This window comes from Mustela nigripes, chromosome 15 (assembly GCF_022355385.1).
Source record: "Mustela nigripes isolate SB6536 chromosome 15, MUSNIG.SB6536, whole genome shotgun sequence".
In the NCBI taxonomy this organism is placed as follows: domain Eukaryota; kingdom Metazoa; phylum Chordata; class Mammalia; order Carnivora; family Mustelidae; genus Mustela; species Mustela nigripes.
This window is the reverse complement of record NC_081571.1, coordinates 81,445,372-81,469,914: the sequence shown is the minus strand read 5'-3', so window position 1 is coordinate 81,469,914 and position 24,543 is coordinate 81,445,372. Positions and strand designations below refer to the sequence as shown.

Genomic DNA, 24,543 nt, shown 5'->3' with positions numbered 1-24,543 from the left:
GGGGGCACCTGGGTGGCTCAGTGGGTTAAGCCACTGCCTTCGGCTCAGGTCATGATCTCAGGGTCCTGGGATCGAGCCCCGCATCGGGCTCTGTGCTCGGCAGGGAGCCTGCTTTCCTCTCTCTCTCTGCCTGCCTCTCTGCCTACTTGTGATCTCTGTCTGTCAAATAAATAAATTAAAAAAAAATAAGTCTTTAAAAAAAAAAAAAAGAAACCCATAAAGGATAAGAAATAGACCAAATTAATCGTCGTCTCATCAAAAACATGGACTACTGCTGCAAATGGACTTCAGGGCCGCCTCATCTCAGCTGAACTCTGGACAGTCTTCTCCCCAGCCTGAGAGGGCCGCCCTCTCTCTTCTTGGAGCGCTTACTTTAGAGAACTGCCGTTGTAAATTCTTCCTTTGTCCTTCTGAGATGCAAATATTCCACAGTCCCACAGTGTCTTTCTCAAGGACCCCAGAGACTTTCTGTTGGGATATGACCATCTGGATGGAGAGCAGGAGCCCCAGTCTCCTGGTCTCTATGGGAGGGAAGGAGCCTCACTTCCATAAACACCAACTAGCAAACTCTGGGGGGCCTCCTCGCAAGGACCCCCCTTCCTGCTAACAGCCCCGGGGCTTGAGCACAAGCTCATCCCAGCATTTGAAAGCTCTGAGTCAAGCTCACCCTCGCTCCTGGTACTGCAATAATCTTGAATAAAGTCTTCCTTTCACCTTTAACGCCTCTGGTATGATTTTTCTTTGACAATAATGAGTGAGTTTTTCATGCTTCTATGTTTTTCTGCATTTTCCAAATGTTCCTCCATGAGAAAATTTTATTTTGATTACATTAAAAAAAGAAGTATTAGAAATAGAAATTTATCTTTGAGAAACAGAAAAAAATAGGATTGAAAAGAGTATACTTTCTAAAGAAAGGTTTTGGTAGACAGATTCCCTAAACATAAATAAAATGAAAACCAACCATCCAAGGACAGTTCAGATCAAACTGGGGATAGATCATTTTAACCCGACTGTGGGCAAAAAAACCGCATGGGACTATACCAGTAGACAATCAATTTCTGAACGCTGCTGGATTTATTTAAGACTTACTGATTTCTATAAACATAAAAGGCATTTCATGCAGAGCAAATGTGCCTGTAGGAACTGAGATTTTATTTCTGAAAATGGAAACAGGAATATAATACAATAAAACTAACAAAAGCGACAATTATTGCCCATTAGGACTCTAGCAAATTTAGAAAACTATAGAAAACAAACAAAATTGACTATATTGGGCTATATTAGGCCAACAAAGAAAAAACTGAAACTGAAACAATTGTGTAGAAATGGCATCTGAGACTCCGTTATTTTGGTGGTGAGTCATGAACTGAGTGGAAAGTTCTCAATTTTAATCCTAAGAACACAGCTGCATAAATTACACACTATAAGGCATTTGGGTTTTTCTGCATCTACAAAATCATGATCCAAAGCTCACTTCTGAATGAAATGGCTCTTGGAGAGCTTTGAGTTAATTGATATCTTTGCCCCCCCCACCAATGACTTTAGTTTTTGTAATAAAAAAAAAAAAAAAAAAAACAACTTAAAAAAAAACACTTGGAAAAAATACAACTTGTATTTAAAAAACAAAAATGTCAGGAGCCTGGGAGGCTCAGTCGGTTAAGCCTATGACTCTTGATTTCGATTTAAGTCTTGATCTCAGGGTCCTGAGTTCAAAAGCCCCATGTTGGGCCCCATGCTAGGTCTGGCTCTTTAAAAAAAGGGGGGGGGGCGCCTGGGTGGCTCAGTGGGTTAAAGCCTCTGCCTTCGGCTCAGGTCATGATCTCAGGGTCCTGGGATCGAGTCCCGCATCAGGCTCTCTACTCATCAGGAAGCCTGCTTCACTTCCTCTCTCTCTGCCTGCCTCTCTGCCTACTTGTGATCTCTCTCTCTGTCATATAAATAAAAAAAATCTTTAAAAAAAAAGTCCATGTGTTTCTTACAGTTGAATTGGAAATGACCCTGTTTTTAAGACACTCTATACTCGTCTAGTAGTTTCAACAGGTATCTGCAAAGAAATTTTAAAAATCTAAATTAAAATAAGTTGAGCACAGCAGCCCTGTGAGTACATGAAGAGAGTTTCTGCATATGGTAGGTTATACTGTGAGCAGTGACTATCTAGTATACAGTTATGTTGCTGAATAGGTATTTAATGAATGATATTTTTATAAAACAACATTATCATCATTCATTTCAGTCAAGGAAATCTTTAATTATCTTCATTATTGGACTCTACCTTCTTCTTAAGCCAAGTCTAGTTCTCAACCAACTTTGGAAGGCCAACTAGTTATTCAACCATGCTTGAGGGACAGTGTAAATGATTTAAAATTAGAAACCAGATGAGATAATTCTCAGGGTTTCCTGATCTCTTTGTATCATGTGACATGTCTCTCCATCTCCCTCTGGGCCACAGAATTCATTCCTAAATTCACATGAAACCAACAGACAGCTTTATGGTCAGTTGGTAACACAAAGTTCCTTCCAAAGACTCTGATGAATCCTAGGCTGGGAGTCTGGTCCGACTTTACCTCAGGTGATGTCATTTTACTGTGAAATGGTCACGGAAGCTGCATTGATTTTGAAAATGGTCAGGTCCCTCAGCGTCAGGAGTAAATGCACGAGAACAATGCCTCACAGGAATAACCAGAGAGGTGGTGGTCGACCACCACGACCTGGGAATTAATGTCCAAGCACAACTGTGCCTCAGGCTCTACGAGTAAAAATGCACTTTCCAGGATTGCTTATGCAAGCACCCTGGACTAAATTATTAGGAGACAATTTCTGTCAAGAAAGTCCCCAGGTGTGGCGTTGAGGCATGGGTTAAAGGCTATGCCCTTCGTTTGCAACTTCATGTATATATATATATATATATATGTATATATATATATATATATATATATGTTTTTTATTTTTTCATTTTATTTATTTATTTATTTATTTATTTTTAGATTTGTATGACAAGATTGTGCACGCTGTGAGCCTGGGGAGAGACTTGAGATAATCTTCCTGAACCTGTTGCCACCTCAGGTTGGAGAGCATTTCCAAAGAATCCAAAGACTGTGGTTCTGATCGTGGCTGCTACTCACTCACTATCTCCATAGGTCTGTCACACCCCTGGGTTTCTGTTTCTCTGTAAGTAAAATGTAGATCATTATGTGTATCCCCCCTCAGTCATGGAGTTTAAACGAAGATCGGTGGAAATGATGACTGAAAGCACAGTGCTATGCGAATCATATTTCTTTTCATTGTGCAAGAAAGGCCATAGAAGAAATCCTTGTGAAGCCACAGACAGTTGGCTTGCTTTTAAGTAAATGCATGTTGAACTTGTTTCATAAAATGTAGCCCGTGGAAGGCTTTCCATAACATCGCCTCCATGCCTGCTGGGAGTCTCAGGTTTCACTGAGGTCCAGAAGGACACATTGCAAAACTCACATTCTGCCTCTTACAGATTCCCACAAGGTATTTCTCCTCATCAACGGCCACTTGGTCTATGCATCCTAGGACCACCCCCCCCAAGCTCCTTATCCTCGTGTCCTCAGACCCACTCAGATCTGCCTCTTTCCAGACTTCTCCCAGTCACATCACCTCTCCATCCCAGGTGCTATGTGACTCAGAAGCCCTGGAGAGCCAGCCCCACGCCAGTCTCTCAAAGCTGGTCATCTCTGGCATTAGATTTTTTCTATCAGCTGCTTAGAAAATAAGCTTTTCTCTATATGGTCATTTTCAGTTTGAAAGCACCAAGCTGGAAGCTTCATTCTCTTGTCTTAGCTTAGAGCTAGAAGTCCTTCATTCATCAGATTATTAGGCTGACAATTCACAGACGCATGAAGAGCATCTGCCTGCCTTTTTGTCACTTCTTGAGCGCTGATGTGGTCTCACATTGAGCCAGAGACTGCTGTGTTTCGAAAATACTAAGTCACGGAGCCATCAAGAACCACCTCATGAGACACTTCTGACCATCGTCATCACCTGTGGTACTGTAGCTCAACTCTGACACTGACTACCTGTAGCACAGAGCCTACAAGTTAAGGGCAAGGCTGCCCCCCCACTTCAGACACAGTCACAAGTTTGGGAGCCTCATGCTCACCCACACTTCTGACCAAAGAGTTACCAGCCCAAGGGCTCCCACAACTCCCTTCAGCTTGATAACCCACTAGAACAACTCGCAGAGCTCAGGAAGTCACTATACTCACAGCTTTCTTAGGGAGGGTATGAATTGGGATTATCCATGCACAGAGACCCTCAGGGTCAAGTGTGGGAATCAGGGCACATTGCCCCCCCCCACCACACACACACAGAGGTGGCTACCCACCAGGACGCTCCCCTGGGCTTACACAGAGTCTTCTGGAGGTTTGGTTCCATAGATATGATGGATTCTGTCACTGATCTCAGCCTCTGGTCCTCCTCCCCTCCCGGAGGCCAGGCTGGCTCACTGCTCAGTGCTTCCATCCCAGGACTGGGTTTTCTGGCATGATCAGCCCCCTACCCTGAGGTGCCTTGTTAGCCTAAATTCAAGTGCAATCCTAGGGATCCTGGACAGCAGAGGCAGACCTATGGGTTGGGAATTCCAAGGGCTGAGCTTCTCCCCTCCAGGAAGCAGTGAGAAAGGCCTGGGGAAATCCTTTACTAGACGGCACCCATAGTCTACACTGGAGGTGACATATGGCAACGACTCCGTTGAAGTCACGGAGGCCACCAGTCAGAGCCAGGATCTGAACTGGAATATGTGGCTTTGGGTCTCCGTCCATAAGGACCACAGTACATGGCCTCACAAGTCACCTCAGGGAGTGAGTGTAGACACTCAGAGAAAGCCAGACAAGGGTGTGAAAAGTAACATGGCGGCCACAGGGGAAATAACGGCCCCATGTTGTTCCATTTGACTTGAGCTTCCGCTTAAAAGCAGATCGGTGCTCGACTGTACTGCAAGGAGCCTTCGTGCTCCTCATTTCTGCAGAAGGGAAATGTCTTCCTGATTACAGACTATCTTCTTAAGTTGTCATATGAAGAAACGCTTAGGCTAAACTGACAATATTCCATGCCTGAAACTGACTGACCATAGCAGGGAACCTCAGATCACCCATTTCCTCTTTCAAGCCAAATTAGAAGTTTTCAAATTGCAAATAAAAATGACCTCCTCACTGAAACAACAGGGGAGTGGGTATATGTGCATGACAGGAGTCGAGTTACTCGAGTTCTGAGTCTTGGGGGGGGATGCAGAACATGGGATAGAACAGAAAGCATTTGTGTTACCCCCGAATCTAATAATACACTGTAGGTTAATTAAATTGGATGTAAATTTTAAAAACATTTTAAAAAGAAGTCCTTGTGTTGTGTGTATAGATATATCAAAACTGAAAACAATTATAAGTAAAGACAAAAAACATCATATGAATAAAAGATACAGCATAGGGAATACAGTGGGAGTACTGTAATGGCGTCTGGCGATGCACAGTAGCTGCCTTTGTGGCGAGCACGGCAGATATTGACATTGTGCCCCTGGAACTAATACACCATTGTGCGTCAGTGATAAATTAAAAACATTAACAACAACAACAACAAAAATGAAAGAGGGAGCGTACTTGTGTTCTTCTTCAGATTCAAGGCATTGACTCCCGTAAACACTGCACCAATCCTGGTGTCTGGTCAGGGGATGGGAACCGTCAGCTCTTGTGGTGAATCACTGAGCACCCACAGGTGTTTGGCCAATGACTCTACCCCACCAGGTACATGGAACTGCTGTGGTTTCCAACTCCAGGACCCATGAAATAGAGTACTTGCAGCAAACGTGACCCACATCAAACTTTTCAAGGGTGACAGACCCTGGGAGAGCATTTCCATGTTCCACAGGGGCACGTGCCACCACAGCTGTCTTGTTAGCGGCGATCACCACACCCAAGAGACTGAGATCTACATCAGGACATGGGAGAGTGTGGGGAGGAGGCCAGAAGGCAAGAAAGCACAGAGCGGGGAATCACCGCAAGTATGGCAAGAAGCCTGAAAGCTTTACAGATGGGGAAGATTGTCTCTGGGAGGGCTCTGGAGTTGTTTAACCTGCTCATTTGGAAACATGAACCAAGAAAGTGAGGCAACACATAGACTGCTTAATGATGTTAACTCAATAGAAGATACCTTAGAAACATGGAAAATGAAATAGTTCAATAATGCAGAAATTTCCTTCTGATTAAATGTTTAACCAAAGGCAGGATGGCTGCTGGTGGTGGAGCATGGCAGGAGTCATGCTCTTGTCCTAACTCACTCAAGATTCAGCGCACAAACCCTCACAGGATGATCAACGCAAACTGATCCTGGAAAGGGAATTTGACTTGTATGTTGAGGTACCAGAAACCACTCAACTGTTCCTTAAAATTTTAACAAAATATATCCCAGGAAAATGTAAAAGGAGCGAGTTACCTGTAGAAGGGAAGGGATAGGAAGTTGGATGAAAAGTGAAAGACAGGAATGATAAATCAGATGAGGTAATGCGGGTTACGTCCTCAGAAGGAGGCTGGCTGGTGACAGGTGGGAAAAGAGACTTTCTGGAGATAAGCACAGACTGCACCGAGAAGAAGAGAAGGCCGAGTAAGTTCTTACTAATCATTCACGTCTCCTACCGAAGAACATGCACTATTCTTTCTTGGGCAAGGTAATGAGATGACAGAAGCAGCAAGCTTCACGGGGATGCCTGGCCCTGCCTGCAGCAGGGAAACTGGCCAATGAGGCGAGACCCACTTGCTCTTTCCCCTTCTTCCTGGAGTTCTATTTTCTTCCAATTCCTTCAAGCAGAGGAACTTCTAGAAAGAGCTGAAGGGCAGGATTCACATTAAAAAATCCAGGTTATCAAACCATTCAAGAAGGCACTTGGTTTAAAGAAGGGCATCTTGGAGTTTCACAGAACTAGAGCATTTGTTTATTCTGACAGACGCAAAGGATAGAAATGGTTTGGGGAAAATTCAGCATTGCTGAGGTGAGGAGAGAGACAGAAGACAAAACCTTCCTGAACACCACGGCTAAACCGCGCACTACAGCAAAAAAAAAAAAAAAATGCTGTTTGGTAAATTACCCACAAGAGATCTGTGAAAGAAATACATGCAAGTTTTATGTTAATCCTGTCAAAGCTCCGATTCATTTCACCTATGATCTCTATCGAAAGGACAATGTGTTAGGGGCGCCTGGGTGGCTCAGGCAGTTGAACGTCCAGCTCTTGGTTTCGGCTCAGGTCATGATCTCAGAGTCGTGAGATGGAGCCCCTCCTCAGGCTCCCTGCTCATCGCCGAGTCTCCTTGAGATTCCCCCTACTCCCTCTCCGTCTCCCTCCTGTTCTGCTCTCTCCCCCTCTCTCTCAAATAAATCAATAAATAAATCTTTAAAAAAAGAGAAGAGTGTGTTAAAAATGTCCTTTTCAAGCTGAAATATTTTTTCCTTACATATTTCCTTCTTTTGTTGAGATAGGATCCCTATAGCACAAAATTCACACTTTTAAAGTGTATAATTCAGTGCTTTTTAAAAAAAAGCATATTCAGAAATTTGTATCACATTTACTTCTAGGACACTGACATCATCCCCCAAAGAAACCCCCCACCCAGTAAGAGTCATTCCCCATTGCTCCCCTCCTGGCAACCACTAACACGCATCTGTCTGTGGGTTTGCCCATTCTGGACACCTCACACAGTGGGGATCACACAACATGGGGCCTTGCTGTCTGCCTTCACTCACTCCGCGTAAAGTTGAGGTTCACATTTGCTGTTGCACGTATCAGTACTGAGGAGATGGTTTAGGCAACCAGAAGCCATTAAGTTTTATACTTTAGAGAGAAAAAAGTGGATATTTGTATTTCCTACTTTAGAAATTTAGCCATTACCAGGGTCACGGGAAATCTTCCAAATCCAGTGACTTAAAAACGTGGAATACAGTTAAACTATCATCTTTGGTCTCATGGTGCCACACTTGATCTATAACTAAAATAATAATGTTTAAAAGAATCAGAGGAGAGGCACCTGGGTGGCTCAGTGGGTTAAAGACTCTGCCTTCGGCTCAGGTCATGATCTCAGGGTCCTGGGATCGAGTCCCGCATCGGGCTCTCTGCTCGGCAGGGAGCCTGCTTCCTCCTCTCTCTCTCTCTGCCTGCTGCTCTGCCTACTTCTGATCTCTGTCTGACAATATAAATAAATAAAATCTTCAAAAAAAATATTCAGAGGATTTTTCAGAAAATGAAGCTAAACTCATCACTGTCAACAAGTACTTGTTGGTAAAGACAGTAACATTCAGCTTCAATTCAGTTATGAACTCTGTCTTCATACTGACTAGAAAATGGTTGGCAGGGATGGCAGAGAAAATAATCTCCGCACGCAAGGGCTTGGAAGTCGGCTCTCTACAGGGAAGGCACTTACAGCTTGCTCGAGAGAGCGGGGAGGTCGTGGAGGATCTCTTCATAGGGCTCCTCGGAGGCCAAGGCAGGAACACATAAACGCTCTTTTACCCTTTCTTCCCAGGCAACCTCGGCTTTCAACAGCATTTCCTCAATAAACTCAGATGCGGCGATATCTACAAGAAGCAAGAGGAACATCAGGAAAAGTGGGTGCTGAGGTCACAGAAAACGGTTCCCTTTCTGTAATCCAGGCATGCTCAGAACGTGAAAATTGATCGGAGCAAAACGAAAAACATGAAGGGTTTATGGTAGGAATGAAGCTGCAGTACCGTCATTTGAAAAAGCGGTCTCGTTTTATATGGGTGGCATATTTAGTTACAAAGGAAATGCAAAAATGTAGAAATAATATTCACCGAATGGTGATGTGTAAAATGTAAAATCACAGAGAAGCTAAGCTTGAAAGAACGTGATGTTATTTTCATTCTCAGTGCAACTCTCCTTCATCTTGATGAATAACAATCAAAATGATGAAAATGGTTACACATTCCCCAGGACTGGCTTACTGGAAAACTTAGAGTAGGCATTCTTTAAGCATCCGTTTGTAGACGTACCAATAAATAGCTGAATTCTGAAAACAGTGAGTCTAGACTCTGTGATCTGTTGTTTCAATCTGAAATATAGTTGTACTTCCTTATGTATACATACCACATGTCAACAGTGACATCTGAATACACCTGGGCAGCAACATAGACGTGCATTACTCAAATGAACACTTACTAACAACTGAAACTGGAAATCAAAAAATCTTGAAGAAAAATTCACCTTAGTAACAACTGGGAACTTAATGGCCACAACTGCTTCTTTTCAATCCTTGTGACTGAAGTGCATGACCACTTGTGTCTACAGATTTATGTGGCTTGATGGGCTGGAGGAGTTAATTCAGCACCACGAGAAGATGTTTATGCCAAGATTTTACCACCATCTCATCTAGGTCAAATCATATCCAGTAACAAAGAGGAAGTAGCCCGGCTTCCTCACCTTGGGTGATTATGTCTGTCCTACCTAATGACTACACCCCAAACGGCTTTTTTTATCTGTTCCCCAGATAATTTTTTATGTATCCACTCCAAATTCAAGAAACACAAAATGGCAAGATTCGAATATAATACTGTGATGATTTTCTTCTGCTCAGTCATAATCTGGGTGTCTACTTTCCTGTTCTCTGTGCTATTATTTTATCTGGTTCATTATTCATGCTGCTGGATTAGATGTTGGTCCCTCCCACATTTACTCAGAACCCTCGCTGCATTATAGCTCTTTGTCCCTTGTGGTGTGTGAAAGAAGCATTTTCCTTCAATCAAGAAACGATTGTTGAGAGTCTTCTACCAGTCCATCACTGTGTCTCTTTGGACCAACAAGGCATGGAAAATGGACTACACTGAGGGTAGACTAGGCATGGCCAACACCGGCAGCCTGTCTAAGACAGCCATCCTATCCTGAGGTGGCCAGGGCTGAGGTCAGACCAGACATTTAGTCACGCCGTGTCCTCTAGGACTGTGGGTTGCCTTGGGTGTCCATTTCAGCACATTAAGGCCTACCACACTAGACCTAAAGGGGGAAGTGTGACACACTGGAGTCCATGTGGTCAAGGGTCAATCGTATATTCCCTTCTCTGGGAAAGAAGCCAGGGATGTGATTTTGACGAATGTGACAAATGTTAAATGTGACATGTTTCACAATAGATACATTAAACAAATAGAAAAATCCACACTTTTCTACTTGCTCTTTTAATATTTATCATGAGACATGCCTTTGTCATTAATACCAAGATTACTGCACTCTCGTTAACATCAGTCCACGCCCAAAGTTTGAAGCTATCATAGTATCTTAGAGTCTCATTTGTTAAATCTTCAGTTTATTTTAACAGGTAAGATGAATAAACATTAAACACCCTTTAACTTCAAAAAAACAAGAAATAGAGCAAATCTCTCACCCTGTCTTAAGCTGGAGGTTTATCATGTCATTATACTCCTACAAATGTATCCAATGAGAAATCTCAGTCATAAAGTGCTCACTTAGTACCTTCAAGATTTTTATAGCAACGTATGACCTGTGTACCCTTTTCTTTGTTACTTAGAATTCTTATTTTTAATAAACAAAAAACTGACGAATACATTTGTTGTTCAAATTGTAAAAGCTAGAAAATGAATGCAGCATCCCTGTTTTTAAATTAGTAGGTGAACATTATGAAAGAACAGTGGTAAAAAGAACTCTAGAAATGTTCAAGAGATACTTATCAAAAATGGAAATATTCAATTAAGATTGTGAGACTTTTAAATTAGCTGGAGGGTATCAGTCTCAATTCCTTGCATTATACCTGTCTGTGCAGAAAAAAATATATATATATATATTATTTAAAATTACCCTGACGAAAAGGTGTGTATTTGAAATGATAAGAAACCAGTGAAATAACAGCAAAAATATATTCAACAGTAATTGCCACTGAAGGGATCACTGCGCGGGAAGTTGAAAGCCCGAGAAGCAAATTGCAGGCAAGTCCAAGGGCCCCGAGGATGGGAACCAGCCTGTAAGACCCTTTTGCGAAGGAGCTGGGCAAGGGGCTTCGGGAACAGGGCTTGGGTGGAGCATGTGCACAGAGCTCCCAGGGGAGGCGGCCTCACTTGGCAGCCACGCCTGTGATGGATGAACAAGTTCTGGTAGGACAGGAAGGAGTCAGTGGCCGCTCACCGGTCCCAGGACTCTCATAACTTACCTGAGGGCTTCTCTTCATTGCAGTTCAGAAGGTTTGGGTTTGCCTGATGCATCAGAAGAAGCTTCACCAGGTTTGTCTGAAACAGTAAAGTTTACTGAAATAAGATTCCCCAGAGAGAGCTACAGAAGCGTGGTCTCTAGGGGGCTCCTTCCAGCCTGCTGGAGGGACAAGGCATGAACACATCCCACCGTAAACGTTTCTCACTCTCTCCACTTCTAGTTTTCCCAGCTCCTTTTTAAAAAAGTGAAAGACATTCAAACCAAAAATTACTTATCAAAGGAGGGATAAATTGCTGGGGATTTGAAAATGCTCACTTAACACCTTCCTCATTTATTTTAGGGCATCTGGTGGGAGGAATTACACCTTATATGTGTTTTGTTTTAATTGAGCGACTCATTAACGTCTCACTGGTCCTGTCCCATCACTGGAACCCCGCAGACAATATGAACTAAAGTCACAGGGGGAGTTAGGAAAACTTAAATCTTGCACTGTAAGAAAGGAAGAAAGCAACCTGATGAGAGGTTAATATATTCTTTAAATCTTATTATAAAATATAAACTCAATGAGTATATATGTGTGCATGAGCCCTGAAAGAGAAGTATGAAATGATTTCCAGGGTATCCAACTTTTTTTTTTTTTAAGATTTATTTATTTTAGAGAGGGAGAGCATGGAGGGGAAGAGCAGAAGGAAGGGGAGAGACGGAATCCCAAGCAGACTCCTCACTTACAGCAGAGCCCAACGTGGGGCTCAGTCTCACCACCCTGAGATCATGACCTGCGCAGAAATCAAGACTCAGACATTCAACCAACTGAGTCACCCAGGCACCCCCAACTTTTTAAAATAAGTCATGCATGGTATCTTTCTGTGTTTCTTCCCAAAATTATCCCTCTCCGTATTTCTCAGAGTTGGCCACTGTCATGAATTTTGGGCTATCACTATGATTTCTTTATACATTTCGCCCTTATGTATAGGAGCACCTCCCAAACAACATATCACTCAGTCTGTGTGTGACACGTGGAGAAGTGGAATCTGCATGTGTATATTCATAGATGCCTTGCTTTCATGACTTAACCCTGCATTCTGAGAGTCATCAAAGGTGATGGACAAGATTCATTCATTTTGTCAGCTACAGTATAACTGCACCGTACAAATATATCATAATTTACGTGCTTTCCTCCCTGGGCTTTCAAGCCGTTTGCAGTCATTTATTTTTACAAGTAATGTTGCTACAACTGTTCTCATTTATTTTGGTGCACGCGTGCCAAGGTCTCTTCAGGACGCAAGCACGTGGACCGAAATTGCTGGGATAAAGGTCTGGACACCATCAACGTGGCTTAGATAGCTCTAGCTGTTTTCCAAAGAGCTCAAATGCCCGCCCCATCCCCAACAAGACATCCTGCTGCTCTGCACTCTACTTAATAACTTTGCTTCTGTGCATTTGCCTATTGCTAGATTCACTTTTTCTCCAACACTTAATATGGTCATTTTTAGAAATTTAGCTCTCATACCAGGACTGAAGTAATATTTCAGTCTGGTTTAGCTTACTTCTGTGATGACAAAAGATACCGAACACCTTTCCACATGTTGAGTGGCCCTCCTTGGCTTTCTCTGGGGAAGTGTCTGTTCAAGACTTCTTTGCCCGTTTATTACTGAAGTCTTTATCTTTGCTTTAGTGACCTCTGTTCTTCATATGTCCTAGATACGTTTATCAGATACGTGTATCGCAAATATTTCTCCCCATTCTGTGGTGTCTCCATTCATATCCTTGAAAATGCTTTTTTTTAAAAAAACAGAAGAGTATTTTAACTTTGTTCTGCTTTTGTGAAAGTGTAACATCTGTATTGTTTTTTCAAGCAGTCAACACTCTATTTTCAAAATAACTATCCACTCAGAGGCCATGACAACATAATACTATATTTTCTCCTAAAGGCTGTATAATCTTAATTTTTATATGTATGGTCCATCTCAAGTGAGTTTTTGCAAATGACAGAGAAAATCTCAAATTTATTTTGGTCCAGCACCTATTCATTTTTCTGCACTATTTCTTGAAAATACTTTTTTTCCTCTCACTGAATTGCTTTGGTAACTTTGTGGAAAATTAATGGACAATACATGTCCCTGCCTATTTCATTGATCTATCTGTCTATCCTTACTGTACTTCCTGACCACTTTGATTAGTGCAGCTTGGAGTCAGTATTGAAATCTTGTAAGTGAAAGACTTATAGTAAGTCTTGAAAAAAGTCTGTAATTTTCTTTTTTTTTAAGATAATTTTTTCTATTTAGGTACTTTGTAGCTCCATATAAATTTTAGAATGAGCTTTTCAATTTCTAAAAAAAAAGGCTTAGGATTTTTATTGGAATTGCTTTAAGTGAATACCATATTAATTTTATATGGCTTTTAAAAATGTCACAAATTTAGTAGTTTAAATAAGAAAAATTATCTTACAATTCTATAGGTCAGCAGTCTGACACAGGGCTCACTGGGTTAAAATTGGGGTGTTAGCAGCACTATTTTCACTCTGGCTCTCAAGAAAAATCTGTTTCTTGCCTTTTCCTGCTTCTAGAGGCAACTCAAATTCCTTGGCTTGTAGCCCCTTCCCTCAATTTCAAGCCAACAATGTTGCAGGTGTCTGCCCTTTTTTCATAAACACACTCCCTATTTGCATGCAATGGCCTTCATTTACATGACCATGCCCAAATTTGCAATAACAACACCCCACATTTTTGCATAGCCACACCCCCCCCCAGGGACCCTGAGCCAGGAATTGTTCTCTGCTTTTAAGGCCCTGTGTGATGAGATTGGGTCCATCTGGGTAACCCAGGAAAACCTTCCCATCTCAAAATCCGTAACCAATCAAAACTGCAAAGTTCTTTTGTCTTTTCAGGGAACAAACATATTGACAGGCTTTGAGCTTCAAGGTGCGGACATCTCTGAGGGCTACTTTTCGGCCTTCCACAGAGATCTTAAAAATATTCACTGTCAAAGCACATGATTATGGCTTACTCCTCCATTTTGGGGGTCTTCTTTAATTCCTCACCGCAGTGTTCCATAGTTTTCACTGTAGAAATTGTCTGTTAAAATATTCTGTTAAGTATATTGTTCTGTATTTTATGTTTTTAATGCTACTGTAAACAACTTGATCAATGCACTTAATGGGTCTAGTCTTTCCATTTTTTGTGGATTCCTTTGGCATTTCATCGTCCTTTCTCCTTTCCCAACTTTGTCCTTTGTTTCTATTTCTTGCTTTATTATATTGATAAGAATGAGACTGGCTTTTCCGATCTTGGATTTTGCTATTGTAACACGCGCTGTGGCTCTCCTCACACACAGAACTTCGCATCCAGGCACACAAGACATCTCCCTGACCACCGATGATTGTTCTGGTTGGTATTCTCATTAAAAAATTAATTAGATTTCAAACAGTCTGCTCCTTGTTAGCTTTCCCAAAGCCCATTCAAAAATCAGTGTTTGATTTTTGCAGAATATGGATTATATCAGTAGCATTTAAATTATATTACAGTGCTTATATATAGAAGTTTGTTTTTATTTCCAAATATAGAGTTTATTAAAGGGAGACATTCTATTGAAATATGAAAAATAAAATATAGAGAGCAGTTTCCCAGGACATTGAAATAGGTACAGGAAAGAGCTTTGTTTTATATTAAAGATGAGAGTGATGTATTTGCATTTAAACCACATGACAGGGAAGAAGGAAAAGAAAGACAGACAGGCAGAGGGAGGGAAGGGTAAAAGAAGGAAAGGAATTAGAAAAGGAAAAAAAAAAAAAACCAAAACCAAAGTGAGCTAAGATTGCCTTTGGCTTTCCCAAATCTGAAAGAACAGTATAAATCTAAATGCTTTTATATCTCTGCAAAAATGTCAGACACACACTTAACAATTACTTGGCGACTGCAAATGCAATTCAGTGTGTCCAGGCCTCCAAAGAGAAATGTGCCATCTCTCAGAAAACCACTTCTCTCCGCAGCCTCTCCTAGAACCCCAGAAAGCATTTCAGTAACAAAAGCAAAATGTTTCCTCCAGGAAAATCTTTAGCAATAAAAGCAACTCCATTTTATTTCAAACCCATAAAGAGAGGCATTCATGTGTGGAAGGAGGAAGCCTCTCTCATTTGGGGAATTCTTTCTTTTTTTAGAGCCAGTTTTTCCCATGTGCTTCCGATCAGAAATCGGGGAGGCCCGTCACAGAACTAAATTAAACAGGCCCGTGCTAATTTCAATTACTCTCCTCCGGAACATTTGCTTTACCCTCTCAAAAGACCATTAGGTAAATTGCTTCAATTGTGAGTAGGTCGGGTGTGTAACCCAGTAAGAATTCGTCACCACCAGTACAAGACCGCTACAATCACCAAAGGCTCCGGAGGATAAGGCGACTGTGTGTGTGTGTGTGTGTGTGTGTGTGTGTGTGTGTGCTGGGGGTGGTGAGGGCGGAAAGAGAGACCCTGCAGGCTGAATGAAAATGCACTTAGGCTGAAATTCAAATCCACACAGTTTCACTGGACATGGACTTGTTCATTCTTTGGAGAGTTGTCCTTCAGTGCGATGAATTCAGCAAAATTAATTCCTTGATGGTCATTTAAATGGCCCCTTTAAAGAGCTGAACCACGACGGTGAGCATCTGGACGAAGCTGGTTTCTAGCTCAGACGCTAGAGGAGCCTGTTCCCTTCATCTAGTAACAAGAAACTGAAGCGTTCAAGGTCCCAGAACTCCCAATGCGTGCTTCCTGCCCCTGCAGGATTTCAGCTGTGAAATACAAAACCACCTAATAAGTTACTATTATCCCTACTTGTGGCCCAACTGTGATTGCACATTAGACCCAAGAGCTCTGCCTCCATCGCTGAGAACACAGGCTCTCCGATCCCGCCAGTACCTGGGGGTCCCTCCAGAGCCCGTCCCTCCCGCCGCCCACGTGGCAGCCTCCTCCTCCTGCATCGCCTCCTGGTCAGCCTCCTTGATGACCTCTCACGCTCCCCAGCAGGTGCTGCCTGCGCTGCTCACCCTTGGCTGGAGTCCCTCGGCCCACATGCCTTTTATCTGGGGCGCCACCGACAGACCTGTGTACCTGGGGACCGTCCCTCCACTGGGCAGCCTGCGCCTGTGAGCTGGTGGGCTCATAGCCCACTGCACAGGAGCAGCCTCAGTTGGCTGGACCAACGGGCATCTGCAGCTCTAGGGCAGACGCAGGCTCCCTTGTTCGTGAACAGAACTGTGTGTCCTGGATGGGGCCCCACGCTGATAAGAAATGGCACTGTCTGCGCACTGGGTCATACAGACCAGAGGGCAGTGCAGGCACACGAAGGCAGGTGTCCTGACGAGGTACGAACACACGGGGACCACATCGGATGCACAGGGGAGCATCCTCCCTGGAATCTGAGCAACTGGGAGAGGGGCCACTTAAGTGGCATCTCCGTGTGGTCCTCCACGTTAATACTGAACCACTGCACAATTTCAGGAAGAGCAAAGAACACAACAGGAGGCACATGGTGGCATCGTCCAGAAAACGGAAGTGGTTGAGTTCCTATACAGGTGCCAGTCTGATGGGGGAGGCCGGGGAAGGCAGCTGGAGAAGGAAGCAGACGCCCCGCCACAGGGCACTGGCACCCTGTGTCACGGAGTGCATGTTTCCTGTCCCAGCAGTACGAAGGACGTTGTGTGGAGACACTGTGATGACACCTGAGCTGACAACGCTTAGGTGTGCAGGAGTGGGGACAGGGCTGGCGGGTGGGTGGCTCCCCAGGGAGGGAGGCTGCTGGACCAGATGGGGCCATGGTTTCACCTCACAGAGCCCCAGGCAATTCTTACTTGGAAGCTCGCAGGCTCGGGAGGTTGTTGCGTACTGGAAGATGGGGACGAGCTAGGAGGAAGGGTGATGCCCAGTGCTGTGGTGAGTAAACGACACATGGGAAGGGCAGCACCCTGGGGGGCTGGGAAATGAGCTGACCATTCCCTTTGTCCACGAGAGCAGCAGGAGGGCAGGCGGGTAGAGATCACCCACCTGGCAGGGGTGCTCAGGGGTCTGCAACGTGAGAGGGAAACAAGAGGCAGCTTTGGGGAACCGTGAGCATGGAGGGGGCTGGAGGCTGCAGGGTGGGGATTCCCTAAGGACTAGTAAACACTGAGAAGAGAGGGAACCCCCAGAGCGCTGAGCCCGTCAACAGCATGTGCTCAGAGGGATGACTGGAAAACCAGAGAGTGTCTTCATGTTCTCCCAAAGAGAAGAAATAAAAAAACAAAACAAAACAAAACAAAAAAAACGAACAAACAAAACCCCTGAAGATTTCTCCATTCTTATGAACTTGGGCAAAAATGTTTTTGAGAATGAATGCAAATGACTCCTTTGAACATCAAGATATGCAGGCTGTGTGACAGAAAATGCTTTTGAAGGGGAGGGTGTTTAGGCTTCGGCATCTGTAGCTACTTTCCTGTTTTCTGTTGTAGCGTGACCAATCCTATCAGAAACGCTAAAAATATGCAGAAGGCTAGAATCAAATTTTATGTACGACTCATGAAAGTACTATGAAACCAAAAGACATCAGTCACATAAATTAGTCAGTCCCCAGTTTTACACAAGAACAAGCATCTCCCTTTCCTCGCTGGAAAGTTAACGTATTTATAAAGGGGAATGTTAAAGTATATACGCCATCCCGGTCTAAGTGTCGATAAGGAAAGCCACTGAAAATTATGAACCACCTTCCCCGGAAAGGTATTTGTATTTGCAAGATATTGATAAGAAAGTGAAATTGCTGTGAATGTCTCCAAAAATGCCATTAGTCTTTTACAATGTTAGCATTTCTAAAACTTTTTTCTAAACTGAGACATACTTATTTACGGTAAATTTCTTCAGAGTTATAAATCTCCCATGCATATAACTTGAAATTCACATAAAAGCTATTTCTAAATTATTTCCAAAATGAATACTAAATAGCATTTTTACAAGTGAATAATTTTTAAATATTATTCTATATATCATATGGTATTTTCCTGACAGAATAATTGAGATACAATTGATTCAAAATCTATTAATATAAATCTGTTAGTTGTCTTCGTAGTCTGAATTGAAGAACCATAGTTTGGTTTTGGTGTCATATATTCCACCAGAAAAGCCCCCGTCTGCTTCTGTATGTTAGAGCTTTAGCTTCGAGTTCTTGGTTGATGGATCTGCCCCCTCAGTCCCTTTGGTTACTCCGCAGGGCACCGAGCACAGAGGGCAAGAGGGCAAGAGGACACGCAAACTGTCCTCGCGGCTGGGAGCTTATATTCTGGTAACCCTGCTGAACAGGGTTGATGGAGCAGAATGGAGAAGACACATGAGATCTTCATCTCTCCTTGGTACATAAATGTATAAGGAATTAGGAAATACTGAGCTAATGGCTAGTCATTTTTGAAAGAAGCAGAGGATAAAGTGACATTGGTTTTTAAAGCTGCCTCATTTGAACACTAATCATGGCCATTGCCAGAAACCCTGCATCGGATATCATCCGTACAAATCTCACAACTGAATCAATGACCAGGATATACGCCAAGTGGTGCTCAGCACGCATCTTCCGTATCTGCCATCATCACTCCCCAGAACCCCCGAGCTATGTAAAAATCCCCCTTTTAACAGAGGTGGACGGTTCACATTCATAGAAGACCCTGGGGCCAGACTACCCGGAAGGAGGATTAGGGAGGCTTGCTGGATCCGCTCAGCCCCTGTTCAGAGCCCGTGAGCAGGCGTGTTCCTCAGAACAAACCCGGCAAAATATGGGTCAGGAAGAATCGGTCACATCAAGACACGTTCAATATGCAGAATCAAAGATCCTAGTAGACATGCTACAAGAAAGTCATATAAAAGCATCTTTGTTTCTCTTCCACCACAGATGGGTTTCATGTGAAAATAATCATAAATTAACTTCCTTTCATTCCTCTCTATTAAGCTGCAGGAGACTTTCAGAAGTCAGTAATTCTTTTGAAACAGAGCAGCTGTTTTAAACCATCCCAACCTATACTGGTTCTTTCCTATCTTCCCTTCTAATTACAATAAACCCAAGAAGAACTCTGAAGTCTAGCCCAGACCCAGGGTTTCCCAGCCCATCTTTAGGACAGAAGATGGCCTGGTTTGAGGCATCCCTCCCACATTCCAGATGTGTCCCTCAGACAACATCAGGTGAGTCCAGCACCACAATCTGCTAACACAAAGTGCCAGGGCAAGTACTCTTCTCCCACTGAGCTGAGATCCTCTCCCTGATGAGAGTCAAGGGTAGCTGGGAGGAGGGCCCCTGTAAGAGGGAGCATACCCCAGTGAGCCCCTAGCCCCAAAAGTCTTTTGTCCCTGCAGAGACCCCCCCCCACCTTATCTTAAGACACAGGGTAGTCTGGCTTGGGAAAACCTCTTCTTCCACCCCTTTGGGGACCCTGGAAGAAGAAGTGAGGATCCCAGGAGCACCAGATGGGCCACGTAGACCAAAAAAACCCCACAAAGGGTCTGAAAATTAAACTGCTACTGGAACTACAACCTCCTGAAGAAGACCAGGTCTGCATATCAAACGTAAACAGGAGAATTAAACTAGAATATTTATACAGAACTGAGAATCTCTGAACAAATTAGCTGAAGTGTCTGAAAATACAATTAAAAATCACTTGTCATACCAAGATCAGGAAATCACAACTTGAATGAGAAAAGATGAAGAACTGATAAGATGAATCATGCCACAATCATCTGATGATGAGGGTAAAGCAGATCTCATGAGAATGCTTCAACAAGCAACTACAAATCCTCTCGAAACAAATGAAAGAAGAGGAGATTCCATCGAAGACATAGAAGGGACAATACAAACCAAATGGAAATCATAGAACCAAAACATGCAATAACAAGTAAAATACACCAAGTCCTACCAAATATTTCATTTGACCTGCAACCAAATCAAACAAAAACTACACACTGGCTTCTGAAAAAAAAAAAAAAACAATTAAATGTCTAACAACAGCTGAAATGATGTATTTAGTCCAAGGCATGTCTGGGTTTTTTGTTTTTTTTTTTCTTTAAATACTTTATTTATGTATTTGACAGAGAGAGAATGAGCATAAGCAGGAGACAGGGCAGAGGGAGAGGGAGAAACAGACTCCCTGCTGAGCAGGAGACTGATGTGGGGCTCGATCCCAGGAACAAGGATCATGACCTGAGTCAAAGGCAGAAACTTCACCCACTGAACCATCCAGGCACCCCCCAAGGAATGTCTTTAAAAAACTTGTTAAAAATAGTCCTATTCTCCCATTAGCTTATCAAAGTGGTTAAAGGGAACCAATTTGGTATTCTTTGAAATGAACCCGATCTGAACTCTAAAAGTCCAATCAGAAAAATGGGAAAAATAATGGGTAAAATGAAAGCCTTAATTAATTTAACTGTAGTAAGCAGCGTTCTGTCACATTTTACCAAGCTCTCACTCACTTGCAGATGTAGCTCCTTCCAGAGGGATCCCTGACGACAAGGAGCATGTTCTGATAATTCACTGGTTACCATTTCTTCTGCATGGGCCAACAGGTTGTATTCAAGGAAGCCAAACTTGCTTCTGTGTTTGCTTCTGTACTTTTTACTAAAGACAAAACCTGACACCCAGTGTCTCCCAGTGTGCTATGGTGCTAGAAATGCAGCACTAGTGTGTTCATGGTGCATGGCGATTACTCTACTCCCATGATCTACTGGGGGGACCTGGGACCCCTAGCCCCTAGGACAAGTGACTCCAGCTACCTGCAGTCTCCTCGCCTTGAACCATCCATTTACTTACACAAACATTCATTTGCTAAACACAGAGTTTGGGGTACTTAATAAAGGGCCTGTTGGAAATATTTATTAACAAATGATACTTTTCATAAAGGAAATGTTGCCAAAGCAAATAATGTTTTTATTATTTTGAAAAACATCTCCTAAGCAATGTGCTTTCTCTAAATTGTGAAATGTAAATGGTATCCATTATTTTAACAACAGCCATGCTCGGATTTTATGATGGATATTTTGTGTACCCGTTGGTACCTAAGAGACTTGACTTACTATGAACCTAAGGGGCATGACCTGTTACCCTAGACCAATGTTTGAGAATCAACAAGTTTAACCTAAATCTCCATATTTATGTAACAATGAATTCTCTTCCAAAACAGAACTACTCAGGCTTTCTCCAACACAAAATATTGTGTATTGTATAAATAGATTTCAAAATTAAATATTATGAACACTGTAGTCACATTCACCCACATAAAATCATTTAAAAGTCATTTTGTTTCTTCCTGATGATGTCATGGTAGCTGGTGAGAAAGTAATTTGTGCAATAGTAACTCAAGTTGTATCAGCTATGACGAAAAACCTATTCACAGAAAAAAAAAATGTGCTCCTCATTCTTCATTCTTCAAGGAAAAATATAATTTATAGTGAAAAACTAAAACATAAAACAGAATTCTGCTTTACTTCTACAAACTATAGAGAACAAATAGAATTACTAACGATTCATGAAAATATGAACTACGTAAGGACTATGTAATGTTAAGAAAATAGTAAGCCCATCCTATGAAACATGTTTTTGATTTTGTCTATCTCTCCAACAATTCTGACCACAATGTGCAGAATCCCGAGGACGGCATGTTTTATGCATCCTTCCAAAAGATCATGGTTTCTTTCCACCGTAAAAATAATGGCAACATGGGCTGCCATTGAAAACCCAGTTTCATCCTGACTGTGCACAATTTAAAAATTTGAATGATGTATTCATTATAGAATGATTTAAAAACAATAATTTAGGAGATCACTTTACCTGGCCATACTTTGCTGCCAAATGGAGTGGGGTCCAGTACTGATTATCTGTGACATTCAGGTCCCCGCCATGCTCCAGGAGAAGGGCCACCACCTCCTTGTAGCCGCTGGCACACGCCATGTGTAACTGCAGTGAGGGAATACTTTGTTATAGAACTTCAAAAAAGAAGCAGTGACATCAAAACAGCTTATTCAGTGAGCTGTTTTGAGAGCTAACAAATTATGAAATATAAAATACCTTTAAAAAGAAGAACATACCTGCAGTTTTAGTTATTTGATGTAAGTGGACAGTATCCTTCTTGGAACAAAGGCTTATGGCTTAATTATTGTTTCCCCTCGGACCCAGACAACGTGCGATTTTTCATGCAATTCCCATTTCCCTCTTTAGTGTCCTCTGTACCGGAATCTGAGCACTTTTGCATACAAAATGCAATAACTGAACGCTTTACCCTCTTCTCACCCAAAAAGTCAAACACGTAGTGACCGGCTCTGAAATTCTAGCCCTGTAATTGTGCGACTGGAGGAGATTCGAGGACATATATGACAGCAGGAGATGTGATCATCTTGGTGCTTAGGAACAGGAAAAATGGGTCGACACACTGGAAAGGACGAGTTAATCCCAACAGACCTTAAAATGATTATGTGGTTCTCCTCCTCCTGCTCCCAGGTTAGCTCATGAATGCAAGCTTAGCTCAGGAAGGAGGACTCAGAGGCTACAACCAGGAGGTCAGGTTTAGAGAACGATTCAGACTTTTCAGGTGAGGTAATTCCCGCTTCCAGCATAGAAGCCTCGATTTGTAGTTGAACTGTCATTTAAACTGGGTTCTTAAGTAACTACGCACTTGATTTCATGAGCATAATAATATGAAACTATATAGAAGGAAAAAGAAAAACAATATAAAAGTAGTAAAATCAATGATTTCTTCTTGGTCTTGTAGCGTGGAATTTTGTACCTTTCTGTCTGTTTTTATTAAAAAGATAAAATTACAATAAAGTCAAAAGGCTTATTAAATGTGTGTACATATATATTAATAAAATCCAGCAAAAACATTTGTTTTTCTACCCTTGGAGTTCATTGTGCTCTTTCATGTACACCGTGTACATACATGCTTATCTCTCCTAGTTAATTGCAACAGAAGAACAAATATATTTAACCAATTTAAGGCATAAACACAAAGAGATCAAGTTTCACATCACTCTTCCCATACTTGGTTATACATAGAATTCACCTCATCAATATTTTAGCAAACAGTCCCGAGAACAAACCATCCACAAGTATCTCAAAGAAGGATGATTTTATATACTTGTTCTCCTGGAAAACCAGTCTTACAGCTGCTCCGCAACGGAGTCTACATCACACTAATTATCAGTTGACTCAAAGGTTCCTCTGAACTATAAGCACGAACATCAGGATCTGAGGTTTTCACCGTCCGTTCGTTGGTTAGCACCTGAGACTAACGAAGTCAAGTTCACTTGTCATCAAGGATGAACTCCTTAATGAGAAGATTTGCTTTCCACGGGGCAAAAATTGGGTTCTCCCATTCCAAACTCAGCCCAGCTCCTACCTGACCATCTCAGGCACTGCTCTCAAGGAAAAGACCAGAAGGAAAGTCTTGGCTCACTTGGGAGAAAAGCTATCAAAAGCATGAGCTCCCAGTGACATCTCTGAAGGCAGACAAATTTAATCCGAGACCATTTCAAAATGAAGGCAAAAACTCCTGACTTTGAGTATTTCTACTTCCTTACAAGAGACAACAGAGTTTTAAAAATTCATCATAGTAAATCAGTAAGAGCTTAGAGGCTCTACCCTGATTCTACCGGCAATCAAATCCTGAATCCGTAAGCAAGCCTCCAGACCCCCCCACCAAGGGGACCGTTCTCATCACTAAGTTAAATGTCTATTTTATAGACCTTGTCTATTTAATAGACACGGAAATGTCTATTTTCTGAAACGGACATTGCCCCCCTCCCTTGTCCTGACAATGTCTGGAAGATGTCAGGGGCCAAATGTGAACATGTCTATCCCTACAGCATCTCAGAACACTCCTCTCCTGCTGCGTTATGGGGTCTTGGAAGAAGGACAGAGACAGCTGCTGTTTCTGTAAATGATGAGCAGCACTTCTTGGAAGGACAATTGCAAAAGGACAGTCCTGGGAAATGACGGCAGGCTGGAAATCACCCACGCAGTTGCAACGCAGGACGAGGCTTCAGAGCCGCTTCACAAACGCTGCTCATAAAAGTTATCAGTTATTCCTTCTCGTCTGTGAGACCCGTGAGGCAATGACCTTTGTCCTGGTATTGCAGAGGCAAAAGCTGGGGCTGAGCTAATTCAGGCGACCAGCCCCGGGGAGCGCGGCCCCTGCAGGCGAAGCCACGTTCTTCCGTGTTCTGCAGCACGGGCGCTCGGAAATGGCCACGGGGCACCGGCACCCGCGCCGGCCAGGCCACCCGGGGAACAGCCGCGATTCGCAGTGCTCCTAACAACCACAGTCCGCCAGTGCTCCTGACGACCACAGTCCGCCAGTGCTCCTGACGACCACAGTCCGCCAGTGCTCCTGAGGACCACAGT

At 42.8% G+C, this 24,543-nt stretch overlaps 1 protein-coding gene across 5 annotated transcripts in view; it reads right to left on the bottom strand.

Moving 5' to 3' along the window:
• Nucleotides 1-24,543, bottom strand: part of MYO16 (myosin XVI) — a 576,627-nt gene that overhangs the window by 314,829 nt on the left and 237,255 nt on the right. For all 5 annotated transcript variants that reach the window (XR_009400078.1, XM_059378159.1, XM_059378158.1 and 2 more), the window contains exons 7-9: nucleotides 21,976-22,101; nucleotides 11,175-11,250; nucleotides 8,424-8,577 (exon numbers count right to left, since the gene is read on the bottom strand). Coding sequence is in view for 4 of the 5 variants with exons in the window: in XM_059378159.1 (XP_059234142.1) it covers nucleotides 8,424-8,577; nucleotides 11,175-11,250; nucleotides 21,976-22,101 (356 nt within the window). In the remaining variant the exon portion in view is untranslated. The remainder of the gene's footprint in view (nucleotides 1-8,423; nucleotides 8,578-11,174; nucleotides 11,251-21,975; nucleotides 22,102-24,543) is intronic.